We start from the raw sequence: 24297 nt of genomic DNA, 5'->3' as shown, positions 1-24297 counted from the left end.
GTAGCATATTGGACACCTACCGACCTGGAGAGTTCCTCTTTCAGTATCCTATCATTTTGCCTTTTCATACTGTTCATGGGGTTCTCAAGGCAAGAATACTGAAGTGGTTTGCCATTCCCTTCTCCAATGGACCACATTCTGTCCACTGTCCACATTCTGAAAAGTTAAGATGAAATAAAAACAAAAGAGGTTGGTGATTGGATCTATCATATCCCAGACCAAGACACGAAGGCCATTTGCTGAAGCCAATACCCCACAGGTGCTGTAGGTGAGTGTGTAGGTGACCCACGCCCATGGCAATGCACACACACTCAGGCATATAGACACAGACATACACACACACACATGCAGACACAGACACACACATAGACGCAGACACACACATAGACACACACAGACACAGATACAGACAGACAGACACATAGTCACAGACACACAGACACATAGACACACAGACATACACACACACACATGCAGACACAGATACACACATAGACGCAGACACACACATAGACACAGACACACACAGACACAGATACAGACAGACAGACACATAGTCACAGACACACAGACACATAGACACATAGACACACAGACATACACACACATACAGACACAGACACACACATAGACGTAGACACACACATAGACAAAGACACACACAGACACAGATACAGACAGACAGACACATAGTCACAGACACACAGACACATAGACACAGAAACACACAGACACACACACACACACATGCAGAGAGAAACATACACATAGACACAGACAGACACACACACACATGTAGACAGACACAGACAGACATATAGTCACACACACACGGACACACAGACACACACACACACACACATGTAGACAGACGACACACACACACACAGATAGAGTCAAACACACAGACACAGACAGACACACACACACGTCTTTGCAGGATGAGAACAAGCAGGGGCCCGTTTCAGTTTGGCATAGATCCACCCTTTCTATAACTCCACAGAATCCTTCACACTCCCTTTGCTTAGAATACTTTCACATATGAAACCTTTTCATCTTTTCTCGGAGAAGGAAATGGCAACCCACTCCGGTACTCTTGCCTGGAGAGTTCCACGGACAGAGGAGCCATGCGGGCTACAGTCCATGGGGTTGCAAAGAGTCAGACATGACTGAGCGCACAGGACATCTTTTCTTAGAAGGAAAACACATATAAGCTCCAAAGCACACTTTGAATTTTCCATTTGGTCAGCGCCGGGGGTCAGGATTGTGGAAAGGGCACGGCTGCCCCGTGCCCCATCCCGTGCTCTGCGCAGAGTTCTGCTGGGCTGTGGCTGGAACGAAGGCCCAGGGGCACAAGGTGTCTGAGGCCCGGTGGCCCTGGGGTGGCCCTCCAGGTGGTCCGGGCACTCACAGAGCATGCAGGGGGCCATCCCAGTGCCTCAGCCCAGAGATGGCATGGTCATGACCCCGTCTCTCCAGCCCCAGGTCCAAGTGAGGGACACGGTGTGTTCCACCCTGTTTTGGACTTTCTTCTCTTGAACGTGTGTCAGAGGCTGCTTACTTCCGAATTCAGCCTCTGTCCATGAACCATCCGCTCACTTCCTGTCCACACTCGACATAACTCAGCATGCCCGTGGGTTCCTCCCGCACCTGGGAGCTGCCTGCTGACTGAGGCCCGTGCAAGTCTCCCCCACTGGCCCTCTCGGAGCCCGCCTGCTCGTGTCCCCAGGGCAGCTGCCGCGGGCGAGGCCGCCCCTGGGCTCAGGGCACTGGGCTTGGGTTTGTCTGCAGCCCTCCACCCCCAGCAGGCCAGCCCGGAGCAGGCCGTGACCTGGAGAGGTGGGTGGCTTGTGTCTTCCAGTTTCCCGGCTGGAGGAACGGGAGTCGGAGATGAAGAAGGAGTATAACGCGCTGCACCAGCGGCACACGGAGGTGGGTACTGCCCGGCCCGGCCGCCTTCTGTCTTCTCGCGGGGCCCCTGCCAAACCAGCGAGCTGTGGCCCCCACGTGACCGACGCCCGGTCCCTACGCTCTGCCTCCTCCTCTGTCGGAGCCCTGAGAGCAGTGGCTGGGGCGGGCAGGCAGCGTCACACAGATGTGTCGTCCCCATAGATGATCCAGACCTACGTGGAGCACATCGAGAGGTCCAAGATGCAGCAGGTCGGGGGAAACAGCCAGACGGAGGGCAGCCTGCCAGGGCGGAGGTAGGAGCCAGCTGCACCCCAGCACCCCGACCCCAGGCTCAGGAAGGGGGTGTCTGGTCGGAGAATGTGGCCTGAGCGAGGCTGTGTGCTGAGGAGGTGCCCAGTGGGTGTGGGGCCTTGGGCAGTCACGAGGGCCTGGGGGAACCGCATGGTTGATCCTGATACTTGCCGATTCCGCGTTGGTGAATTCGCCTACTCTGGTAAACGTACTTGTAGCCTCAAAACCAGCACTCAGAGCACTTGGCAGTCACCTGCAGGTGTGCGCAGAGCGTGACAAGTGTGAGTCACAGGACGCCAGCTGGGGTGGCACCAGGTGCCGCTCCGTCCCCAGCAGACACGCCCAGCAATGGGGCGGGTGGGGTCCTGCAGGGCGCTGGGGCCTGGGGCCAGTCAGCAAGAACGGGAGGCTCCCAGCCCTGGCCCCGTCCTCTGTGACGCGTTAAAGGTCACCACGTGCTTCTGTACCTCGTCTTCTCTTTTGTAAAATAAAGGAAACAGGATCCACCAGGATGGGAGGGGGATGGAGACTCCCTGTGAGATGCGTGTGTGCGTGTTTGCACTGACTTTGTCGGCCACGACCAGCTCACATGGCGGGAACTGGCTGTCGGAGGCGGGGAGGCCCCTCCACTTGGGGGCCCAGCAGACACAGCCGTGCACCCCACGCCAGTTTCATTCGGGGAGCAGAGACGCCTGCAGAGGCCAGGCTGGTCCTGGTCCATCTTCAGTCAGGACAGAAGCACACCTCCGTCCCCGGAGAGCGCACGGTCAGAGGTCTTCTCCCAGGCCTTGCCTGCACAGGGCTGTGTCTCATCAGGCTGGAGGAAGGAGGAGGGGCCTAAGGCTGGACCCCAGCACCCCCTGCCCCACAATGGAGCTGCCTCTGGAGCTGTGGCCCTTTGTTCCTTCCGCGAATGCCTAAAGCCCCGGTCCGTCCTGTAAAGGCTCCGTTTTCTCAGCGCCGCCTCCTTGGTGGGTGATGTCTGCAATCAAGATATTTCAGGCCCGTCCATGCCGGGTTCATCAGCCCCTCGCCCGGTGAGGTGGGCACAGCTGTTGGGTCCTCGGATTCAAAACCAAAGTGCAATGTGTCCGCAAGGCCTGGCAAAACCTGGGAAGGATGGGCGCCAGGACCGCCAGCCTGTTTTCAGATGGTCTCGCTGCTTCCGGTGGGGAGAGGGGCTCCAGCCGCTGTGGATGCTTCCTTTCTGGAAACACGAGCGCCCCAGGAGAGGGTGTCAGGGGTCATTATGTGACCCCGGCTCCGTGAGAGTTCACTGAGGGAATATGTACCAGAGTTTGTTCAGATACACAGCCTCTGTAGACGTTGCTTCTGGATCAGGTTTGTCTGAAGGTGGGCAATGTCCATCTCCAGGCTGCCGCTGCCCAACACCACGGACGCCTCACGCCTGCCACGAGTCACGGAGAGACTTCCCAAGCGACCGAACCGAGGGCCAGCCTCAAGTCGGGGGCTCCCTCTGTAGTTCTGGGGCCCACCTCTCGTCCTCCTGGGTGTGGCCTCACCGTCGCCCTCTTCTGGCTCTCGGGCTCTGCTAAGACTCCTTCAGAGCAGAGCCCCAGGGAGGAGACCCCTGCCTGCAGAAAGCGGCATGGGGGCTGCCGCCCGTCCCCCCTGTGCCCTGGAGGTGAAGAGGCACCTATCTGTGTGTGGAGGGGCGGGGGGCCAGAGCAGTGCTTGTGTGGGAAGCTGAGGGCAGGGCCATGCCTGGGCCGTGCCCGTCGCCCTGCCAGCTGGCTGGCCGCCTTTGGCTTCACCTTCACCGCAGGGCACAGCATCTCTTGCCCGTGCCTGCGGCAGCATGTGGAACTGGGCTCTGCCGCCCTGCAGCCCTGCCTGAACCTGGGTTGTGATCGAGAGGTTCCGGGGCCCCGTGCGTGTCTGACGGCCCTGGGCAGACTCGAGGTGAACAGATGTGGGTGGCAGCCCTCCCCGCCCCCCCAACCCCCCGCATCCAGACAGCGCCCTGATGGGAGGAGAGGGAGCACCGTCCCACTGGGGCCCGTATGGCAGGTTGAGGGGAGGCCCACTTTTCTCTGGGGTACATCCTGTCCTGACGCAACTCTGGATCCTGTGGAGGCTCCCCCAGGAGGGCCTCCTCCTTAGAACTGGCCCCTGAGCCTCGGTCGTCTTCCTCCACCCCCGGCCTGGTGTCGTGAACCTGTGTGTCTAGAATAAAACTGATGAGCGTGTTTGGGCCGCGAACGTAGCGTATGTGACCGTGTGCCCTGTTACCGCGCGGGTGTGCCCGCGTGTGCTGGGGCGTCTGGGGGAGGACGCTCGACCCACCCTGTCTGAATGGGCGCCACCTGCTGTCCAAGCCAAGAGGCTGTGTGTCTATGTGTCCTGTGTCCATCCGGAGTAGGCGTCTGCATGTCCCACATCTGTCTATTCCCGTGGGGCCCATTCCTCTCCGTGTGCCCACACGTGCCCCAAACCCCGACCATCGCCCTCTAATGTTGTCTTCTTGTCTCGCCCCCCCTGCCCCGTGCCGCCCCCACTGTGTGCTGCCCCCACTGTGTGCCGTTCCGCCGTGTGCTGGCCCCACCTGTGTGTCGCTGCCCCGCAGTCCTCGCCAGTCTTGGAGGAGAAGGTAAAGCCCGCAGCCGTCCCTGGGCCTCGGGTTGGGGGAGCCTGGACGGCTGCCGGGGTCGTGCGTCGATTGGAGGCTCCAGACGCACGTTTACAGGGCCTGCGGCTGAGGAGGGCAGGTGGGTCTCAGAGATGAGAGCGATGCAGACCCCACTGGCCAACACCCGCCGGCCACAGGCTGGACCTCATGTCCACACCCCAGGAGGCGGCAGGCGCTGGTGGAGACACTGCACCCGGTGTCAGGCAGCCCAGCTTGGTCGCTCGGCCCAGAGCCAGAGGCATGCCATCTGTGAGCCGCGTGGCCCTCTCAGGCTGCAGCCTCAGGGGTAGATGGGGACTGAAGTCCCCTGGGGGAGCTGCGGGCCGTAACAGGAGGATGTGCTGGCCCAGCGTCAGACCGGGCTCTGGCTGGCCAGCCAACAGCAATCCCCACCGAACTGGCTCAGAGAGGAGAGGACGCGGGACTCATCCCTTGTGAGGATTTCCACTGGGGATCTGGGCCTGGCCATCTCCGTGCATGCACAGAGCCATGGAGGCGGGCGACAGAGAAGATTGCCATCCTGGGAGGCAGATGGTCCCATGCTGCCCCTACCGTCATATTGCCCTGTGGCACCTGGTGACAGCCTGGCCCAAAGGACCCTTGTGTGCAGCCCCCCGTCAGAGCTGGGCCCGAGGAGAGGAGGCCCCCACACCGGAGCCCCGTGGAGAAACAGCAGCGAGCAGAGGCTGGGAGCCCCAGGGAGGCCCGGGGCCAGGGCCTGTGGCCAGCAAACAGCCCTGGGGAGAGCCACGGTGGATTTACGGACCCAGCCTGCCTAGCTTGCCATCTGAGCTCCTTCTAAGCAATGGCCGAGCCTTGTAGAAAGTGCGTCTGTCTTGGGGGACGAGGGCTGACGGAGGAGGCACACGGTATCATCCGCGGGAGACATCCAGCCCCCCAGGCCTCCTCTGGCTCTGTACCCACAGAAGAGCCCCGGAGGGCACAGCCAGGCCCCAAGGATCCAGGACACTGTTCCGCAGGGGCGGCATTCTCCTGAACAGGACAGACAGGCAGGAAATGGGGGCCCCAACCATACCAGCCCCGGAACTGTGGGGGACCCCCGGCAGAGACCTCCTTCCCAGAGTCGTGCCCCTGGCCACTCCGCCTACCTGTCCACCACTTGCACCGCAAGGCACCGTGAAGAAGACACCCCTTCTCCAGACAGCCCAGCCTCTGAACCGGCCCCTGGGGACCCCCGAAGTGGCCTCGCCACCCCCATCTCAGCGCCTGTGTGAGGGGTCCAGACGCCTGGCCTGACCGGGCTCTGAGCAGCATGGACTCTGCCACCCCGGGCCCGGCTCTGTGCCCTCACCACTAACAGCCCGGAGCGTCTTCCAGGGACTGACCGGCCTTGGCAGGCGGCTCTAAGCCTCCATCTAGCCTAACGGATGTTCCCAGTTTGCTTACGGAGCTTTAAAAGGAGGAACCGCTGAGAGCGAGAGAAAAGCTCGTGTGGCTGCAGACAGCATAAGCTCTCTACTCCAGACCCAGGGCTCCTGACAGCAGTGATGGGACAAGCAGCAGGGGAGAAAGGTTGACCCCTCCTGACCCTTGGAGGCAGAAGCTGTGCCAAGGAGAAGTCAGGCATGCCGCCTGCGAAGCCACAGGGCCTCCACAGGCCCTGCCATGCAGGCCTCTGTTTACAGTGGATGCAAATGAAGGGGTGGTGATGCTGCAACAGGGGGATGGACGGAGGGACCACTGTGGAGCGGAGGTGCCCCTGGCGAGTGAGCAGGCTAGTCAGCCTGGCTGCAGTCAGTGGGGATCTCAGGCGCCGGGCCCAGACAGTCACAGCCTACTCAGCCCTGGGCGGAGTGGGGGGGGGGGTCTAGGGGAGCAACCCCAGCTGCACCGTGGGTGCCCGTGCGTCCAGGAGGGGTTTGCAGCCCTGCCTCGGGAGCCCCTCCTCTAACCCCTCCCTGTCCTCTCTCTGCCTTTCAGCAGGAAGGAGCGCCCCACGTCCCTGAGCGTCTTCCCCCTGGCCGATGGCTCGGTACGTGCACAGATAGGGGGCAAGCCCGCGCCTGCGGGGGACCACTGGCATCTGAGCGACCTCGGCCAGCTGCAGCTCAGCTCCAGCTACCAGGTTTTGTAGCCATGCCACGGAGTGAGGGCCCCACCTTGCCCCACTGTGTCCAGGAGGGTGTGGTCCGCACGGGGTCCCGGCCGCTCCGGGAAGCTGCCTGTGCCAGGGCGAGCCCAGGGCAGGGCTGAGCACAGTGACCGTCCCTCACCACACCCCAGGCCAGGCTTCTCCCCGCGTGTGGTCCTGGCATCCCAGGTTTGTGCTCCAACCAGAAGGCCGGAGGCCGGGGGCAGCTTCTCTTCTCTGGGCTGTTCTCCCTGGCCTGCCTGTGCTGGTGACCTCTGGGCCCAAGCTTGAGAAGGTGGACATCCGGGCTGCCCAGTTTAGTGAGTACCACCCCCTGGCACTGGGGTCCCGCAAGGCCAAGGGCAGGCACTCGTGCAGGGCTCCCTGGCACTGTCCACGCATCTTGCTCTGTGGGCTGCATCAGCCTGGAGAAGGCAGACCACGGCCCCCCTGCCCGTGAGGAAGCCACCTTGGGGGAGATGAGGCCGCCCTGGGTCTGGTGATGCCCCTCCGAGGCTGTCAGAGGGTACCTGTGGGCAGCAGAGCCCTTGGCCTCCAGGTCGGGGGCGGACCTGGGCCCAGGCCTCCCTGTAGCTTCCCCCCGGCCTTGCAGCACCTGGCCGGGCTGCAGGAGGCTGCCAGCTACCAGCTGTGTTGGAAAGTGACCCCACTCGCTCTGCATTTGTTCTGTGGAGTGAGCCTTGTGCCTACCAGTTACTGAGGGTCCTGCCGGCAAGTGGGGTCTGGGCAGAAGGGCTCCCCAGGGCTCCTGCCGGGCGCGTGAGCCTCAGAGCTGCGGGGTGGGGGGCCTCCTGGACGGCCCCTCGCGTCCTCACCGCGTCTCTCCTCCTCCTGCGTTGTCTGAAATCGTCCTCTCTTAATAAACCATAGTCTTTCATGTTTTAGTTCATAGGTGTGTTTTGTTTGATTTCTTTTAACAGTTACTTTTAAGTTCTTTTTATTTTATGCTGTAGGTTTTCAGGTTTTCCTAATTTTTTAATTTGTTTTGTTGTTTTGTTTTGTTTTTTGTTTTTATGTACTGTACTTTCAGTGTTTTAACCAAACAGTTGTGGCTCCTCATGGGAGGCACGGCCGCTGGGATGTGGGTTCTTTGCATTTGGAGGCCACTGCTGCACGTTGGTGTTAGAGGTTGGCAGGTTTCTTTAGGTAAGTAGTGGCCAGGGAGTGTCCTGTGGGTAAGTGGTGGCCTGTTGTAGGGCAACAGACAGCTTGGGAAGCCAGGGAGGCCTGGTGATGCCGCCTCGCCCCACAGTGATCACCAGGGTCAGGAGGCCCAGGGAGCAAAAGCGTTCAAGTCACGGACAGACAAGGAGCATGGCCGTTGAGTCAGGTGGTCTGGAAATGTGTGCTTCCATGTGGCGTGGGCTCACGTGGTGCCCGCCCCTGTGAAATCCCGGGACAGCAGCCTCACGCACTGCCCTCCTTGGGCACCAGCAGGAACCCTCCCCGTGGGTCACCCAGGCGCCTCTGTCGCGTGGGCAGACAGAGTACACGGGGCCATCACAGAGGCCCGCAACATGCACGGTGCTGTGAGGAGGAAAGGGTTTGTCCTTTGCAAATTGGCCCTAGCCTGCAGAGCCCAAAGCCAAGTCAAAAGTGTTTGCAGGTGACCTCTCACCGCGGCCCATTGGCAACGCAGCCAAGTGTGGTTGGCTGGGGGGCCGTTCTGTGCCCTGTGGGGTGTTGTGGGCACCCCACCTCCACCCACCCCCAGCTCTGGCTCTGGTCACCACAAGTGTCTCCAGACACCACCAAGTGTCCCCTGGGGACACAGCTGCCGGGACGGAGGCCCCTCCTAGCAGTGATGCAGACAGTGGAGGCATCTCAGCCCAGGATGGGTGGCACCCAGGGTGACCAGGCTGCTTGGGGCAAGGCAGATCTCAGAAGTTCCCAACCAGCTCTGACCCCCGGTCACCTGGAAGCGGCCCCAGGAGCCCAGCCAGCCCTGCCTAGTTACAGGAGGGAGTCCCAGCTTCCCTCCAGCTTCACAGAGAAGGCCGCACCCCACCATTGGGTCCTCTGGAAGCACCAAGGGGAAATGTGTGCCTGGAGGGGACACAGGGCTGTCCCCCCCACCCCGCCGAGACTGTGCCCCTTCTCTGCATAGGCGAGAGACTGCAGGCCCCAGGCTCAGTTCACAGATCAGGGGCTGCTGCTATTGAGGTTCCCCAGGAAAGACGGATGGAGGGGAGCACAGTATTCAGACAGCATTTTCTGTCTCCAGGGAGATCCTTAAGGCTGACAGTCGGTGGCAGTTTTTACTAATCTGATCTTTTTGCACTCTTGAAATGTTTGGGGACATCCCATTCTGCAGAAGTCGGGTTTCAACTTGTTTGCACTTGCGCAGGTGTCGAAGGCAAACTTCAGTTCAGCTGGGCCGTGGAGGTTAAGTGAAGCCCGTCCCCTGGTGTCTCTTTGTTGGGGAGGGGCCACCACTGGCAGAAGCAGGGCGTCACAGCCCCTGACTGTCGCCGGGGCAGGACGGGTCCTCCCTCGAGGGCCTCGCAGAGGAGCGGTAACTTGGTCAGAAGGCACGCCGGCCTCCCCAGTCCCCTCCCCCGCTGGGGGGCCTCTGCCCTACCCTGGGCTGTGGCTTAGCTCTGTCCACCCTCCGGCTGCAAGGGGTTACTGGCCCCGTCCACATAACTTCCTGTCTGTCCTGGGGAAGCCTTTTAAATAAGCTGTACCTGCCCCTGGAGAGCCAGAGGCTACAGCCAGATGAGCCGAGTGACAGGAGGAATCAGCCCGGTGGGAGAGAAGTGTCCCCCTGTCCCGTTCACTCCGGCCCCAAGTGCTGTGTTACTGCAGGGTGGCAAAGACCCCAAGTGAGGGGGCCTTGAGGCAGTGGACGTTACACCCACCCGCCCTGCGCGGTCCAGCTGGCCTCCCAGGGGCGAGACCCACACCTCGAGCCTCCCTCTCCCTGTGTTTGGCCCCAGTGTCCACAGGACGAGATGTCCGAGTCGGGCCAGTCCTCAGCAGCGGCCACGCCCAGCACCACGGGCACCAAGTCCAACACGCCCACATCCTCCGTGCCCTCGGCCGCGGTCACGCCCCTCAGTGAGGGCCTGCAGCCACTGGGCGACTACGGTGGCTCCAAGAACGGCAAGCGAGCGCGGGAGAAGCGCAACAGCCGCAACATGGAGGTGCAGGTCACACAGGAGATGCGCAATGTCAGCATAGGTACTGCGCCCGGCCCCCGGTCCCCCAGAAGAACCCTCCCCTGACCCTCCTGCCCACGCTGGCCTGGCCTGGGGTCTCCAGACAAGGGGGCCCCAGGGCAGCCACAGGGAGTGCCAGGAGCCGCCGGCCACCCCCAACCCAGGCTCCACTGTGTCCCCCAGGCATGGGCAGCAGTGACGAGTGGTCTGACGTCCAGGACATCATCGACTCCACCCCAGAGCTGGACATGGGCCGGGAGCCCCGCCTGGACCGCACAGGCAGCAGGTGCTTGCTGGGCCCAGAGCCTGTGCCCGCAGCCCCTCGGGGGGGAAATGCCTGGGGTGCTGACCCAGCACCTGCCATGCCTGCCCCTGCGTGGGCGGCGCTGGCATCGGCGGCCCTGCAGGGGTGTCCTCATGCCTGGTCCTGCGGCGCTGCCTGCTCACTGGTCTCCCTCACCGCGTGTCCTCACAGCCCAACCCAGGGAATCGTGAACAAGGCTTTTGGCATCAACACCGACTCCCTGTACCACGAGCTGTCGACGGCGGGCTCCGAGGTCATCGGAGACGTGGACGAAGGGGCCGACCTGCTAGGTAACACAGCTGTTCCGGGGCCTGCTGTGGGTGCTCTTGTTTTGGATGAGGGTGGAGTCTCTGTGAGCCGGGAAGTTCTTTGTACCAGCTGTAAATGTGGAGGGTGCCACCCTGCAGGGTTTGCGGTGCTCACAGAGTTGAACCACTAATTGCAGAAGACACCGTCACCCCAAGAACAGTCCTGTCCCCGGTAGTCCTCAGCGGCCCCTGTGCCGAGCCCCTCCCACCTTCAGGAGACGTTCTGGAAGGGTGGCCGTTGCTAGCTCTTCCAGTTCTCGAGGAATGTGCCCAGACAGTCAGCTCCCTCCGCGAGTGTGAGATGGTACAGAGAGCCCGTGTAGCCCAGAGGCTGGGCTGGAGCCCTCAGGGCAGTGGCGGCAAGTCCTGCAGTCTCCCAGGTTCCGCCCCACCCCTGGACCCGGCACACGTCCAGAGCGGAGCCTGGAGAGGCAGCCTCGTCCCGCTCTGAGCCAGCGAGGCAGGCATCGGGGCTGCGGTTCCGGTGCATCCCCTCCCCACCCCCGGGGGGGAGGGTCCTCTTGTTTCTCCTCGGGCTGGGGCAGCAGCTGGAGCCGGCACGGCTGCTCCCTCTGGACGTGTGGCCAGCGGGCTGGTAGCGATGCTCCAGCAGCATCTGGGAGCCCTGCCTTCTAACATGTGATGGTGTTTGACCAGCAGCCCGAGGAGGCAGGGCTGTCCAGCATCCCGGAGTTTTGGTTGTCAATCCTGCTGCTGCTGTCTCTCCCCCGACAGACATGCCCACGGGCACTCGGGGCATCTCCACAGTGGGTCCCTGTGTGGACAGTGCCACCCGGCTAGCCTGCCAATTGCCCGCACCGCCGGGCCTGACCCGTAGACGAAGGGGGCCCGGCTGGCGTTTTCAGCTGGCACGGCCCCGCCTCCTCTGCCTAGTGGTTCCCAGGAGCCGGCTCTTCCTCGGGGTGGGGGCTGCGGGCTGCAGCAGCACCGGGGGCTCAGCACCAGCACGGCTGTGCCAGCTGTGGGTGCACAGTCACGTGCATCGGGGTGCCATGAAACACACTATGTGAAACTCACCACCGTCTCAGCTGTCAGGCGCGTTTCAGGACTGGGAAGTACGTTCACACTCCGTGCAGGAAGACTGAAAGCATCCCCTCTAAGATTAGGGACAAGACAAGGATGCCCGCTCTGGGCAATAAATATTTTTAACAGAATCTTTCTCATAAGCATTATATAAAAATACATATTTTTAAATGTACAAAACTATTAGTATTCAAAAAAATCTATTAGGAATAATCACCTTTAATATTTTGACATCTTTCTGCTCTTTTTTTACATGTTTCAGCTAATATCATATAAGTTTAATTTTTAGGCATTTTTCTCAGTTTTGGAAAAAGGGTACAAGCTGGTAATAATGTTAAATAATTATCACACTCTGCCAAGAAGAGAGTAAACAGCAAAGCAGCCCCCCGCCCCCGCTGTGTCGTGACAAGAGACCCCCTCACCAGCACATGCGCCCAGGGTGTGGGGCGGCCACGTGCATCCGGCCTGTTCTCTGTGGCTGACGCTGATGTCCCCTGAATGACTAAGTTCCGCAGCACGTTCTACCTTCCTTATCTTCACGTGACTGCAAATGACCTGATGGGTTCATCTTGGTTCTAAATTGTACTGTTCGACTTCCACTCTCATAGCCACTTGCGGGCTTAGGTCTTTGCCAGAGTGTCCGGTGATGTCTTCAGGAGAGGTTTCTAGACGTGGGTCCCCGTCCCCCCGGGACGTGAACTCATGGGGACGGGCGCAGGCCGGCAGGGCCGGGTGAAGCTGGGAGGAGGCACCTGGGTCCAGGCTGCGGTCACTGGAGCGAGCGCCCTCCTGCCAGGGAGGCTGCGAGGGGCTGAGGGCAGCCTCGTGCGCGGCAGAGCTTTTGCACCAGGGCCCCGCACGCTTGGGAACCGTGCAGGCACAGGACACTGCACTTCCCTGTCGGGGGCGGAGGCCCGCTCCTGGCTGCGCTGATGGTGGGGGTCTCAGGGACGACGCTGCGTCCCGGGCCTCGTGCCTTTCCCCGTTCATGTCATGTGACAGGACTCCTGCATTCATCACGGTCCTTACGAGAAGAGGGCTGCCAGCATGCTCTGTGCACGGCACTGTTGATGGCCCACGTCCCAGAGAGGAAACCAGGGTCACAAGGGTGAGGTGCGTAGGCAGAGTCAGGACTTGACCTCACGCCCAGCCCAGGCAGTGGCCCTGCCTCGACCAGCAGCTTTCCAGAGGTGGGATGTCCACACCACGCTATCTGTGCGCTCCTCACCGTGTGACTTCTGAACACTTCACCCGCCCCCCAAAACAAGCAGCGGTCCCTGCCACCTCCCCCGACCCCACGCCACTGTTCCACGTCCCGTCTGCAGACGCGCCTCCCTGGGCACTTCATGTCAGTGCGTTTTGCATCTGCCTGCCTTCATTTAGCAGAATGCCTTTGAGCCTCATCCGCATAGGAGCGTGTCAGGATCTCATTCCTTTTTAGTGGCTGAATAGCGTTCCAGTGTGTGGACAGACCACACTTCATGTCTCCGTTCAGCCACGGAGGGGCATTTGGGTCGTCTCCCTTTTGGCTGTCAGGACTGAGGCTTCTGCCTCGCTTGTGGCGCCTCACGTGGTTCTTAGAGATCACGGGAGCTCACAGGCCTCCTTGCTCCCTGGCGGCACTGAGTGGCCTGCTCGTGTCGATCCCTCCTGCTGGCCAGATCTCCTGCTCCATGGCCCCAGGCTGCAGAGCTGGTCCCTCCCTACCGTGCCCACGGCTGCAGCGCCGACGGTGGGTCCACTCTCACCGTGTGGCCGTCCCTCCCATGTGGCCGTCCCCGCCCTCCCACCTCAGCGCCCCCGGGGCTGGCAGATGCTGTGGCACTTGGCCACCTCCTGTGGTTCAGGCGGCACCGCCCTGGATGTCAGTCCCTGTAAACTGCACATCAGTTGGTGTTACCTGGAACCACAGAACTGAAGCAGTAGGTGAAGGTGGGTCACCGGCCCCCAGCATGATGCGCACAGGGCTCCTGGGGCTGGTTCCCTGGAGCGGGAGTGCCTGGCCTGATCTTCCTGCGGGAGGTCCTAACCAGCGCCTCCGATGAGTCTGCTCTGAGGGGCTGCAGGGAGAGCTGTCTTCTCAGTTGGGGGGGTGGGACCCTGAGTCCTGGCACTTTGTCGGGCGGAAGGCCTCTTGGGCACCACTCAGCTCTGCTGGAATGAGACCCCACTTCTGGGGGTGACAGGCCTTTGGGGACCTTTCTGGAGGCTTCAGTGCGAGGGGCACAGGCAGGGCAGGCAGCCCTGAGGAGCTGAGGAGGGTGGAGAGCTCTCGGGACGTGTGGACGGAGCCCTGGAGCGTGGGGCTGGCCCTTTGTCCAGGCATGAGCTGGACGGGTGAGCTGGGGCTCTGCTCTTGTGCCCAGAGTCCAGCTCAGCTGGAGGAGGTGTCAGCAACGGGAAGCCCGGTCCCCTGTCACTGACGCCAGAAGGTGCCCGATTATGGTTGACTTAGCATATGTACTGGAGTCGTTGAATAGCCACTTGGAAAAAATGAAGTCTAATCTAACCTCACACCATGTACATAAGTAATTTCTAGGTGGATAAAGATCGACGTAAAAATACGAGGATAATAGAACCGGAAGAGGGTATCGGAGAGTATTTTCATAACCTGTGCCTCTCTTCATGGCCAAAGCCTACATATATATATGGTCTCCATGATTAATATTAAAGGAAGTAACATACAACAGGAAATGAGTAGAGGATAAAGTAGGACATTCACAGGACCCACAAACCTGAAAAGCTGCTCAACTTCAGGAGTAACAGAAATGAACCGTGATAACTCGTTTTCCTCAAATGATTGATGAAAATGAAGCGGGTGCTGTCTGTGCTGCTGGTGGGAGGTGATGGGTGACGTGGAGGCCGTCTGGGCCTGCAGGAGTGAGGCCACTGTTCGTCCGATAGGGCCAAGCGTGCCCACAGGAGCCCGTGAACACACCGTGGTGCCTGCACAGCCCCGGGTCGAAACGCCTATCAGAGGAGCTGCGGCCAACAGTGGGGCGTCTCCACGTGGACGCTTTCAGGGTGATGGTTGGAGCAAGTTGCCCGAGACAATGGGGAGTGTGGTCGAGATTTTGTTTTTTAAAAAGTGATGTCTGTGTAGAAAGAGGTCTAAGGAGGACACCGGGCTCCAGAGGCAGCGATGACAGTGCCTCCAGCAGAGTCCGTCACTTGTCACTTCCGTCGGGCGGCTATATCATTTCTTTCTGCGTGAAGTGAACCAAAGTGAAGACTATCATTTCAAGTCTTCAGCTGGGTAGTGGGGAGCAGTTTGGCACAAAGAAGGGCCACCTCACCCCATCCTGACTCAGTGATTTCCTCCTGGCAAAGGAGAGGGCCCTGGTCTTCTGGGCTGGCCAGGCCCCCCGCCCCCGAGGCCAGGTCCATGTCGGCAGCTCACCCACTCTGGGGGCACTTGTGAGGCTGGACGCCCAGCACCCACCACACCCCCACACACAGGCTGGCCTCACGGGCTGGCAGCCCTCCTGATGGGTGGGGGGAGCAGAGAGGGCCACGCCCGCCCCCAGGCCTGGGGACCGAGGGCCGTGCTGTCCCGGCCTCCCCTTTCCCGCGGGGGCCCTGCCTTGAGTGGCAGTTGGCACCCACGGGCCTGGGGATGTCCGCTCATACTCTTTCGGGCTCTTCAACCCGAAATGGCTGGTCATTGCTGCTTTTTCTTTAACAAGAGCCTCTCGATTCTGCTGGTTTCAGTCACCAATTGACCTTTGTCGCTTCCTCCCCCCGGTCTCGCCGTGCCTCGCTGGACGTGGCTGCAGGGGAGTTCTCAGGTGTGTATCTCTGCTGTGACCCTCTTCCCCGTGGTGGCGTCCCGGTGGAGGGGTGGCACCCTGGGACACCCCAGCTGCAGCCCGTCCGCACCCGACCCTGGCCCCAGCCACCAAGGCACGCTTGCTTCCGCTGCCAGCCCCCTGCTGCTCCGAAGCTTGTTTTGGTCTGCTTCACTGGCCTGCGGACAGCGACCCTGACAAGTGAGGGGGAGCTGCCACGCCCTGGACCTGGCCTCTCCTCCTAGGCTGTCTCTTCAGCTTCCGCAGGGCCGAGAGTTAACGACACCACGTGGGGGCCCGGTTCTGTGGTGTCTCCCCTCTGTCGGGTGCAGCCTGGAAGTCAGGGGTGCTCTGCAAGGGGCGCCTGAGCCACGGCCCTGCCCGCCTGCTCTCAGCAGGGGCTCTGGGGCCCTGACCACCCTCAGGTGGTCATCCCCCACACACCCACTCAAAAGCACCAGGCCTGGCACAGCTCCCCGTCACTTGCAGAGACCCCGCCCTTAACTCCCCCTCCTCCCAGGAGTTCACTGTCAGATGTCCGCTGGGCTTCCCTGAGCTTCCCCTCACCGCTCCGCGCTCCTGGCCTGGCAGGCCTCTGCGTCGCCCAAGGGTGACCTTTCTATCCCGCTCCCGCAAGCACCCCTAGCCTGATGAGCAGCAGCCCTGACGTCCCCCCGCCTGCTCGTCACACGGGCTTAACGCGCTTCTCTTCTCTCCCTCTCCTCCTCCCGCCCCGGTCGCCTGTCTCCCGTGGGACTGGGATGGCGCCCATAGTGCGTGATGATTTTTTTGGTAAGGCCAAGGCCCCAGTTCAGTACGCGTTTCCCTACTTCTGGCTTCCTCTGCCTCCCCGACACCCCCTCACGCTTCCCGAGCCATTTGCTTTGTTGAGCCTGATGGGGGGGCGTGTGGGGGCAGCAGGGCCGTGGCTTCTGGGCGGGGTGTGGGGCCCCCAGCAGGTGTGGCGAGTGGGCACCTGACCCCCTCGGAGCAGGCCCTCGATGGACTTAGCGGGGAGCCTCAGCGTCTCTGAGCCTCGTTAGTTCAGAAGGCCTGCGCCCAGGGCCAGCTGTGTCCCACCTGAAGGGCAGGCAGGCCCCACTGGGGACGGGGAGTTGGGGACGGAAACAGCAGGGGACCCAGGCTGGGCACACTGTGCGGGGTCACCTCGTGCCACGGCCGTGTTAGGCTGTGGGGTGAACTGCGCGGGAGGCTGTCCTAAAGGATCAGCCGTGCTCTGGGGCTTTGTGGCCTCCTGGGTCCCCACCAGGCACCGCCCTGGGAGCGCTGCCCTCCTCACTCCCACCTCTGACCCCTGCGGGCCCTGCCCTCGGGCCAGGTCCCAGGTCTGCTCCCAGCCCACTGAGAGCTGTACCTGCCATGGGCCATCCTGCCCCTGGGCCTGGGGCCCTGTCCTGTCACCACAACTGCAGCCTCTGTGCTCCTGGGGGAGGGTGGTGACGCTGGGCGGGGTGGGCAGAGATGGAGGAGGTGGTGCAGAGGCCTCTCGGGGCCCTGCTGGTGCGCAGACTTCATGTCAGTAGACAGCCGCAATCCCCATCGCTGAGCTCTAGAAGTCAGCCCAGGGCTGCGGTGTCCACCAGGACCCGGGGACCTGCCCAGTGCCCTGCAGAGGCCAGGCCGAGACCCCACGAGCTCACACACAGCAGGTCCTTCCCCAACTGTGTTGCTTGGTGGAGAGCCTGTGCCGTGACCAGCAGAGGCCTCTCCCGGAATGGCCCAGCCTGGTGTCTTCCTGCAGTTCGGGCCTCTGGTCCTTGGCCCCTCACGTCGGCCCCAGTGGGTGGGGTCCTTCCAGCGTGGGCTGCGCCCCCTCCCCCAGGGAGACGTTTGTTACTCTGAGGCAGGGATGGGCATCAGGGTCTGGCTTCACCATGCACATGTGACAACTCCGTGCCCTTTGTTTCAGGAATGGGCAAGGAAGTGGGGAATCTGCTGCTGGAGAACTCACAGCTTCTAGAAACCAAGTAAGAATGCCCTCCCTCCACCGGCCAGGGGCTCCTGTAACGGCTGCAGCCGCCCAGCCTGCAGGGTGGCCTGCAGGGAAAACCTGGAACCACTGGACTGAGCCCACCCTCCTGGGGAGAGGGTGGCGGTGGTCACAGCCTCTCACCACCACCTGTCACCGCTCATTCACTTTTGGGACCAGGGTGTGTGTGCTCAGATCACCAGGGTGGGCAGCTGCCTCTGAGAGCCCATCCCTTAATGCACACAGCAGCTCGCCTCTCTCTGTCTTTTCAAAGAAACGCTCTGAACGTGGTGAAAAACGACCTCATCGCCAAGGTGGACCAGCTGTCGGGGGAGCAGGAGGCGCTGAAGGGGGACTTGGAGGCCGCCAGGCAGGCCAAACTCAGACTGGAGAACCGCATCAAAGACCTGGAGGAGGAGCTGAGGAGGTGGGCGTGACCCGCGGGGCGGGGCTCCCGTGGAGGCGGGGCCGGGCGTGGAGGGCGGGGTCCGGCCCCGCCCTGGGCGCCCCTTCCTCTCGCCTGCGGGAGTCCTGCACTAGGGACAGCGCTTCGTCGTGGGTGTCCCTCATCCAACGGCTGAGCCGGCCCTTCCCGCCGCGCTCACACGCGGCCTTTCGCTCAGGGGAAGGGGAGAGGGGAAAGGGCCTCTAGCCGTTGTGGGTCCCGGCGCTCCCCGCTTGCCCTCGCCCTCAGCCCAGGAACGGCTGGGGTACCCCCTCAGCGCTCCGCACCTCCCTGTGGCCTTTTCCTCCATCGTCACCCCGCTCTCCCGACCGGTGTCTCTGGCTGCAGACAGGAAAGGGAGGTGTGAGGGGCAGGCCCGAGGCAAGGGGCGCCTGTGCCGGGGTCTGTGGGGCCCAGGGCCAGGTCTCCCCTGGCCAGCACTGCCTTCCCACCAGCGCTTGGCGGGCTGACTGGAGGTCCTGTTCCTTGGCCGGGCGGGGAGCACATGGGCAGGGGTGGAGGGTGGACCCAGGGCTCCGGCAGGAATGCTCAGGGCCTAGAGCTTGAGGGGAGAGCCCTGCGAGCAGCTGAGAGGTGTGACACAGCCCCGGTGGTGCACGGGGGGGGGGGCCTCACTCCCGCCCCGCTCCCGTCCTCATCCCACAGAGTGAAGTCGGAGGCCATCACTGCCCACCGTGAACCCAAAGAAGAGGTGGAGGATGTAAGCAGCTGTCTCTGTACAGAATTGGTATATTCCACTATTAACGTGCAGGGCGGGGTGGGGCGCGGGGGCGGGGCGGGGCGCGGTGGGGCGGTCAGCGGGATGCCCTAGTTCCGGTCTCTGTGCCCATCTCCTGTGTGAAGCCTGCACCCAGCAGCAGCACCCCCACCCTGGACTCTATGAGGTCAGAACCAGCCCCACTGTCTGTAGGATGCCACCTCACCCAGGTCCTAGCAGCTGTGGATTGCGCACAGTCACAGGCGGGCTCTCCCTGCTCACCCGGCCCAGTGACCTGGCTGCCCTCCTTACACAGAGGGCGGTCCTGGGCCTCTAACCTGGGGTGACGTTTGGATGCTAACCTCACACTCATCAGCTGTGGGGTCGTGTGACACACCTATCAGACCAGTCCCACAGCCAGCACCTGGGAAACTAGCTGCTCACCTGGCCCACCCTACGCAGCCCCCACCTCCAGATACTCTAGGAGGGGACAGAGCCACAGGTGTCCTGGGCAGCTGCCACTCCCCAAGGCCCACCTGGGGCCTGGTGGGGGAGGCGCCCGATCAGTGCCTTGGCCTTGTATGGGGCCTGAGGCTGCAAGCACAGCTGTGAACTCCAAGTGCCGGTCCGGGGGGCACTCAGGGAGGGCGACCCCAGCTAGGGCTGCATGAGGACACGGTTCTGCCAGGGACAGCAGCTTCACCGGTACCTTAAGCGATGAGTTCTGACGTAGTGACCCAGGTCCTGCTCACCAGACCCCCCAGATCCTCTCTTACTGCTGTGCCCATGGGCCAGTCCCACCTGTTAGCCTTGATGAGGGCGTTTGGGATTGCCAGGAGCTCCTAGGTAAACACACCGCATAGTGGCCCTGGAGTGTGCCATGTGGCCTTCTAGGAAGAAGGGGACCCATTCCCGGTGGGTGGTGCTGTCCCGTGCCCAGCCCTCCCCACCGCATTGCCTGAGCCCATGGGGAAGCCGCCCTAGGGTGCGCCCACTCCCAGAGGCGGCCCCTCACCGCTGAGCAGCGGCACTCTCCCTGCAGGACAAAATCCCCATGGCGCAGCGCCGCCGCTTCACGCGGGTGGAGATGGCTCGCGTGCTCATGGAGCGCAACCAGTACAAGGAGCGGCTGATGGAGCTACAGGAGGCCGTGCGGTGGACCGAGATGATCAGGTGGGCCTCCAGACTCCTGTGGTCGGGGGCGGGGATCACTCTCAGAGGTCCTGGGGAGGGAAGTGTAGCTGACCTCCCCCTTCCCCTCTCTTCCTGAAAGACTGAGGGTGCCAGGGCCTCCCTGGTGAATCTGCAGGGGCCAGCAGAGCCAGGCCTCTGGTACAGCCCTGGTCTGGCCAGTGGATGCACCCTCTGGGCTAGAGAGAGGCTGGGGCACATCAGGGCCAGCGCAGCAGGATCCCTCTAGGAAGTGATGGGTAACACCCAGGAGCCCCTCTCATCCGATGCTCCCGTGCTTGTGTCCAGGGGGAGGGTCTGAAGCAAGGGAGGCAGGAGGGCCCAGTGATGGCACGGGGGCTGGCTGGACTGGGCAGGGCAGAGTCAGGCTGGCCTGGGCTGAGCAGGGCCTCTCCCCCACCCCTTCCCTGCAGAGCATCCCGCGAGCACCCGTCTGTCCAGGAGAAGAAGAAGTCCACCATCTGGCAGTTGTGAGTTGGGGGCTCTGGGCGGGTGTGGGCAGTGGCTGCTGGGGAGGCTGCCCCTTGGGCCTGCCCTCACTCCCTGTGCCTCGCTGGCAGCTTCAGCCGCCTCTTCAGCTCCTCGTCCAGCCCGCCTCCAGCCAAGCGGTCATACCCCTCTGTGAACATCCATTACAAGTCGCCCACCACAGCCGGCTTCAGCCAGCGCCGCAACCACGGCATGTGCCAGAGCTCAGCGGGCAGCCGGCCCCTGGAATTCTTCCCAGATGAGTGAGTCTCCCGGGCCCTCCCCTCCGGCCCCCACCGTGCTGCTCTGGGGTCCCACCGAGGGTGCACACCCGTGGGAGCACTGGGCATCCCTGGCCGAGGCCATGCTCCCCCCCACTCCCTCCGCATGGTCCCAGGGGCTGGGCCTTGCTCCTCTGGTGACCCCCACCAGGCAACCAGCAGCGACCCTAGGCCCCACCGGGCGGCTCCTGCACCCTCTACTCCACAGAGGTTCTCGGAGTTGACAGGAACTTTTCCTGCAGCGTTGAGCTTCTTTCTGGGGAATGAGTTTGTGTCTGGAATTTTGTGCTGTCCTTAGTTTTGAAGCTAAGAATCTGGGTCCAGGGCCGAATGGGGAATTCTATGCCAGGTCAGAAGACTGTGGGGTTTCCCCAGAAGGGAGGGGGAAGGAAGGGGGTCGGCCGTGGAGGACGGCGACAGGGACATCTGGGCCGAGGCAGCTGCTGGAGTGGCCTCCGAACCGTCAGATGCGCGCCCGGCAGGGGCAGTGCAGGTCCAGGACGGGGAGCCCCGGGGCACAGGCGCCCTCCTGCAGACCCAGTGACCTGCCCGCCCTTCCCCGCCAGCGACTGCACGTCGTCCGCGCGGCGGGAGCAGAAGCGCGAGCAGTACCGCCAGGTGCGCGAGCACGTGCGCAATGACGACGGGCGGCTGCAGGCCTGCGGCTGGAGTCTGCCGGCCAAGTACAAGCAGGTGCTGGGGCGGGGCGGGGGCGGGACAGGGCGAGGTCCCAAGTACAAGCAGGTGCTGGGGCGGGTCGTGGGTGGGCCGTGGGCGGGGCCCCAACTACAAGGAGGTGCTGGGGCGGGGCGGGGTCCCAGGTACAAACAGGTGCTGGGCGTAGCGGGGGCGTGGGCAGGGCGGGGTCCCAAGTACACGATGGGGCGGGGCTGGGACAGGGGCGGGGCGGGGCGGGGCGGGGGCGGGGCAGGGCGGTCCCAAGTGCGGACGGCAGCCGCACGCCGGTGAGCCGGCCCGGCCTGGCACCCACAGCGCGCGCTGCCCTGTTCCTGCAGCTGAGTCCCAACGGGGGCCAGGAGGACACCCGCATGAAGAATGTGCCGGTCCCCGTGTACTGCCGCCCGCTGGTGGAGAAGGACCCGACCATGAAGGTGAGGCTCCGGAGCGCGCCAGGCGGCAGAGGCCCCCAGAAGCTACGTCCAGGAGGGCGGGGAAGCCGGGGGAGGCCGGCTCCCCGACCTTACGGCCGCCTTCCCCCAGCTGTGGTGTGCCGCGGGCGTCAACCTGAGCGGCTGGAAGCTGAGTGAGGACGGCCCTGGGAATGGAGTCAAGCCCGCGCCGGGCCGCGACCCTCTGACCTGCGACCGAGAAGTGGAAGGAGAGGCCAAGAGCAACCACGCGTCCCCCGAGAAGAAGAAGGTCAGGGTAGCGGGCGTCCTGTCGTCCAGAGGGCTCTGCGCGCCCAGTCTGGAGAACAGCTGGGGACAGTGGCCGGAGACCGGGCTCACCTGAGATCCGCTGCGGGTGGGCGGGGCAGCGAGGAGGGGCGAAGGTTTAGGGCAGCCAGGTTGGAGCAGCGTCTCTGCCGCCAGGGAGCTAGGCTAGGGGCTGGATGCTGGGGCTTCACTTCACCTCCAGGCTTGAGGTAGGAGTCAGCGCCTTAATGCTGGGAACTAAGCTTTCTTCTGGGGAGGTGAGGCTCTGAGTTCCTGGACCTAGACACGGAGTACAGTTCTGCCTTCTTGCCGTCCTGGCCACAGGGGAGGGCGAGGCCATGGGCAAGGCCAGATCCTGAGAGATTGTGGGGCCCCCTTACTGGCCCCCGTTGCTGCCAGAATAGTGGGTGCCCCAGCCTGTCCCTGTGCTTGAAAACAGGCCAAGGAGCTCCCCGAGGCAGATGCCACCTCCAGCCGTGTGTGGATCCTCACCAGCACGCTGACCACCAGCAAAGTGGTGGTCATCGACGCCAACCAGCCGGGCACTGTTGTGGATCAGTTCACCGTGTGCAATGCCCACGTGCTCTGCATCTCCAGCATCCCTGGTGGGTGCTGGGTCCCCAGGGCGGGCGTCCAGGGGGGAGCTCACCGCCCCGTCCTGTCGCTGACAGAGGTGGAGACCCCAGTGCGGCGCTCACCCGGGACAAGGAGATGGGGTGGCGTCACAGGCAGCCCCTCCCCTCCCAACACCCACACTGGGACTGGAGCTGGGGGGTGTCACGGGGGCCCCTCAGAGCTGGGTGACGGCTGTGACTCCCTCCAGCCGCCAGCGACGGCGACTACCCTCCAGGGGAGATCTTCCTGGACAGCGACGTGAACCCCGAGGACTCAGGCGCAGATGGGGTGCTGGCTGGCATCACGCTGGTGGGCTGTGCCACGCGCTGCAATGTACCACGCAGCAATTGCTCCTCCCGGGGAGACACCCCGGTGCTGGACAAGGGCCAGGGTGAGTCCTGGGCCCAGGGGACACCCCAGTGCTGGACGAGGGCCAGGGTGAGTCCCAGGCCAGGCCCGTGGCCATCTCCTCTCACCCCTCCCTTCCACAGGGGAGGTGTCGGCTGTCGCCAATGGGAAGGTCAACCCGGCTCCATCCACGGAGGAGGCCACGGAGGCCACGGAGGTGCCAGATGCAGGGCCCAGCGAGGCAGAGGCAGCCGCCGTGAGGCCCGGGCCCCTCACAGAGCATGTCTTTACGGACCCGGCCCCCACCCCACCCCCCAGCACCCAGCCTGACAGGTGGGCTCTCTCAGGATGGGGCAGTGGGAGTTGGGAGGACTGGCGGGGGTGGGACCAGGCTTCCGTGGACCTCCCTGGAGCCGCCATCCTCCCCACAGTGAGAACGGGCCAGAGGCTGACGTGAGTGGTGTGCAGCCCGAGCCGGAGCCCAGCGGGGACCCCGCGGGCAGCACCAGTGCCGCACCCACCATGTGGCTGGGAGCCCAAAACGGCTGGTACGCAGGGTCGCAGGGGTCGGGGTGGGGAGGGCACCCTGGGCACCCCCGCCCACTGGCCTCCTCCTGCAGGCTGTATGTGCACTCGGCTGTGGCCAACTGGAAGAAGTGTCTGCACTCCATCAAGCTGAAGGACTCGGTGCTGAGCCTGGTGTGCGTGACCCCGCCGGGGCGGGTGGGCAGGGAGGGCCAAGGGCGGTGGCCTGAGCCCAGGTCACCACCCACCTGCCCTCCTGTCACAGGCATGTGAAGGGGCGCGTGCTGGTGGCTCTGGCCGACGGGACCCTGGCCATCTTCCACCGGGGTGAAGGTGAGACCTGGCTTGAGGGTGCGGGGGGGCCTGACATCCCCTCAGGGCGTGACCCCCCCACGTGAGCAGAAGCAGCGCAGCCAGGCCTGAGCAGGGCTCGCGGGCTCTCTGCAGACGGCCAGTGGGACCTGAGCAACTACCACCTGATGGACCTGGGCCACCCGCACCACTCCATCCGCTGCATGGCCGTCGTGCACGACCGCGTCTGGTGTGGCTACAAGAACAAGGTGCACGTCATCCAGCCCAAGACCATGCAGATCGAGGCGAGTGCGGCAGGGCTCCCCACGTGGGGGCTTCGTGGGGTTGCAGGAAACGCCCTCAGTGGGGCAACTGGTTCGTCTGAGGTCATGGGCCAGCATAGGGCGGCTGGGCTGTGAAAGCCTGTCTGCCTGGAGCCCGCCTGCTGCTTCCCCCTG

At 63.1% G+C, this 24297-nt stretch overlaps 1 protein-coding gene across 17 annotated transcripts in view; it reads left to right on the top strand.

Annotated features, from left to right (window-relative positions):
- Nucleotides 1-24297, top strand: part of MAPK8IP3 (mitogen-activated protein kinase 8 interacting protein 3) — a 47131-nt gene that overhangs the window by 19816 nt on the left and 3018 nt on the right. Inside the window, exons 3-27 of one of the 17 annotated variants that reach the window (XM_070362086.1) lie at nt 1862-1932; nt 2113-2204; nt 4790-4813; nt 6797-6845; nt 9905-10148; nt 10310-10412; nt 10602-10720; nt 15469-15570; nt 16345-16362; nt 17501-17558; nt 17835-17987; nt 18672-18753; nt 19766-19896; nt 20328-20384; nt 20475-20645; nt 21230-21356; nt 21680-21775; nt 21885-22043; nt 22500-22665; nt 22884-23066; nt 23167-23356; nt 23455-23571; nt 23644-23724; nt 23814-23881; nt 23996-24144. In XM_070362086.1, coding sequence (XP_070218187.1) covers nt 1862-1932; nt 2113-2204; nt 4790-4813; nt 6797-6845; nt 9905-10148; nt 10310-10412; nt 10602-10720; nt 15469-15570; nt 16345-16362; nt 17501-17558; nt 17835-17987; nt 18672-18753; nt 19766-19896; nt 20328-20384; nt 20475-20645; nt 21230-21356; nt 21680-21775; nt 21885-22043; nt 22500-22665; nt 22884-23066; nt 23167-23356; nt 23455-23571; nt 23644-23724; nt 23814-23881; nt 23996-24144 — 2810 coding nt within the window. Of the gene's footprint in view, nt 1-1861; nt 1933-2112; nt 2205-4789; nt 4814-6793; nt 6939-7992; nt 8112-9904; nt 10149-10309; nt 10413-10601; nt 10721-15468; nt 15571-16344; nt 16363-17500; nt 17559-17834; nt 17988-18671; nt 18754-19765; nt 19897-20327; nt 20385-20474; nt 20646-21229; nt 21357-21679; nt 21776-21884; nt 22044-22499; nt 22666-22883; nt 23067-23166; nt 23357-23454; nt 23572-23643; nt 23725-23813; nt 23882-23995; nt 24145-24297 lie in introns of those variants that run through there. The other 16 variants (XM_070362079.1, XM_070362093.1, XM_070362085.1 and 13 more) reach the window with 16 other exon arrangements.

The sequence above is a fragment of the Bos mutus genome, chromosome 25, assembly GCF_027580195.1.
Source record: "Bos mutus isolate GX-2022 chromosome 25, NWIPB_WYAK_1.1, whole genome shotgun sequence".
Classification (NCBI taxonomy): Eukaryota; Metazoa; Chordata; class Mammalia; order Artiodactyla; family Bovidae; genus Bos; species Bos mutus.
The sequence above is the reverse complement of the archived record's forward strand: the minus strand, read 5'-3'. Positions and strand labels throughout refer to the sequence as shown.